General features: G+C 31.9%; 1 protein-coding gene across 1 annotated transcript; it reads right to left on the minus strand.

The window, feature by feature from the left end:
• Positions 1–313: 313 nt before the first annotated feature.
• Positions 314–1119, minus strand: LOC100527834 (uncharacterized). Its single transcript, NM_001251237.3, has one exon. The coding sequence runs from the start codon at positions 1055–1057 to the stop codon at positions 443–445; it is 615 nt and encodes a 204-aa protein (NP_001238166.2). The 5' UTR covers positions 1058–1119; the 3' UTR covers positions 314–442.
• Positions 1120–2557: the final 1438 nt, after the last annotated feature.

The following is a 2557-nucleotide window of genomic DNA, read 5'->3' on the forward strand; positions in this document are numbered from 1 at the left end:
GGAAGCCATGATATATTATGCAGTATGTTTATTTTAAGTATTACATATGGATGGTGATGATGATGATTTTTTGGTTTAGGCTTGCATACGTACCAGCATAAAGATATATATACTATTGCTAGTACTGCATACATTTCTAAATTTGAAACTTGTAAGTTTTAGAAGTTAAATTTGAGTCTAATTTAATCCTACAACACGGACTTGTCAGGTAATGGTTACTTCTACTTATATATTTAATTTAATTTGATGACATTATTATCATTTGTGAGATTTCTAACAGAAATCAAAACAAGAAAGAAGGAACCAACATATAGATAAGGAAGTTAAAGATATGATGCACTTCATTACTTTAAGAATCAGTTTGGCACATACAATCTATCCAACTAGCCACACATTATTAACAACAACCATAGAGAAAAGGCAGCTATGAGCCTATGCAACATCACAGAAAATCTCCAAGCAGTACTTTCTTGAACATGGATGAATAACACCCTCTTGACCTGGCATTACCAAAGCACAAACCCGAACTACTCACCTCATACAGATCTTCATCTTCTTCACCCTTCCGCGAGTGTATCATCGGAGAAGATGGCACTGAATACGACGTAGGCCGTGGCGAAGAGAATGACAAAGATGATGACGAAGAAGAGGAAGAAGAAGAGGGAGAATTAGAAGAATAAGACCAAATATTTTGAGATCCAGTTTGTGGAGGAACACCACCTTTTCTAGTAGCACGTTTGGGGAATAGAGTTTGCAAGAAGCTAGATTTAGGTGAGTTCTTATTCTTGGCCTTGGTAGTGGCTTTTTTGGTAGCATTTTGGAAATAAGATGGTGGTGGTGTGAGAGGAGGGAGAGAATTTTCTTTGAATCTAACCTTTGGAGTTCCTGGTTGAGATTCCCACACAAAGGGAATTGAAGAAGATTCAACATGGTAGGCTTCATTGGAGAGATTGGACAATTCTCTTTTTAGCTTACTATGATCAAGGCTCATCATTGTGTCCTTCTCTTTCCTCTGATGATTCCTTTGTACAACAATGTTAGAAGGCTTTGATGACATCCTTAATATTACTAGTTATAGGTTATGAGAATAGTGTGTGTATGTTGTTATGTATATATGAGTATGTGTTGAAGATGGGAAAGTGTAAAATAGAGACATGTTCAAAGGGTTTTGGTGATGTGAAAGAGTAGTTTAATACTTGTTTAAGTTAGAAAAGGGAATCTATAACATGAGGGTTGGGTATTGGTAGTAGGTGGCTTGTGTATGTTTGAGTGGTTTTCCACATTCCAGTGGAATTTTGGATCGTTGAATATATTAGAAATAAAGAAAAAGAAAAAGGAAGTCAACTATGTACAATTGTGTGGCAGGTTAGTTAATGGCGCTTAATTCACGTAAAGATAATAAAATGACTCTTTAATGATTAATTGCTGATAGATTTATAGTTCCTAGAATCAAGTCAGATCGATTTGATTTGTTTATTGTATCAAATATAATGTAAGGAATGAACAAATGATGAAGTGAAATACAAGGCTCTAATCAAGGCAATACACTAACTTTTTTCTTTTTCTTTTTATAATCTCATTTACTCGAATTTTGAGCCATAATTTTAAAACTTTATATTTGATTGACTAGAATACTGTCGTGAGAGAAACCCTAGCTAGACTGAAAAGTTAAATTGCATTGGCGATAGAAAATTGTTAACATTTTAGTATTAAATATTTTCCACACATTCTTCACTTGATTTTATTATTTCATTTATCAACCAAACTATTTGTTTTCTTTCTTTATCTATATTCATATCCTCTTTTCAGTACCAATTAAAAAGGATGCATTTCTGTTAGTTGGTATAATGTTTTTCTTAATGTATAGTTAGTTCAATATAATATGAATAAGGAATAATGATGCTTATATATAAAGTACGTATGTAGAAACTAAAGTCATCATGTTATAAGAATCACATATTTCAATAATAATATTAAAAAGTTATATGAAAAATCTAATTAATAAAATTTTAAATATCATTTTATTATTTTTAATTAACTAAATGAAGCTGACTTTTTTATTACGAAAACAAAACATCTTAATCTAAATTCTTCTATGCTAATATCAAATAGAATGAGTTACACTGTAGAGTTTTTTTTTTTTTTAACTGGAAGGACATTTTAGTTGTAACAACGTCTTATGAATTAGTCTCACAATAAATCTTATATATATGCGTATAACCAAAGGTTATAAAATCTCCCTTCACTGTGGGATTATTAGATGTTTGATATTGCGTTACGCAATTATTTATTTGAATACAAATATCTTCTTAACTATCCCTGATCCATCTCAAGAGCAATGCCAAGACAAGCAAAGAAAAACATGGCGTATGGCAATACCAACTCTAATTAATGAATGGAAGGCGAAGATGGGCACGTGCTACTCCTTCTCGAAGCACGTGCTGTGTCAGGTCTTCTTTCTATATTTTAATATATTTTTTGTCAACTATTGGATCCACTCCTCGTTCCTCTCTTTAAGGCTAATAAATTTATAATTAAAGAATGATAGATATAATAG

The sequence above is a fragment of the Glycine max genome, chromosome 2, assembly GCF_000004515.6.
Source record: "Glycine max cultivar Williams 82 chromosome 2, Glycine_max_v4.0, whole genome shotgun sequence".
NCBI classification, from domain to species: domain Eukaryota; kingdom Viridiplantae; phylum Streptophyta; class Magnoliopsida; order Fabales; family Fabaceae; genus Glycine; species Glycine max.

Bases quoted from the DNA above. Each gene is read 5' to 3' on its own strand.
- LOC100527834 (NM_001251237.3), bottom strand. From the start codon at position 1,057: ATGTCATCAAAGCCTTCTAACATTGTTGTACAAAGGAATCATCAGAGG.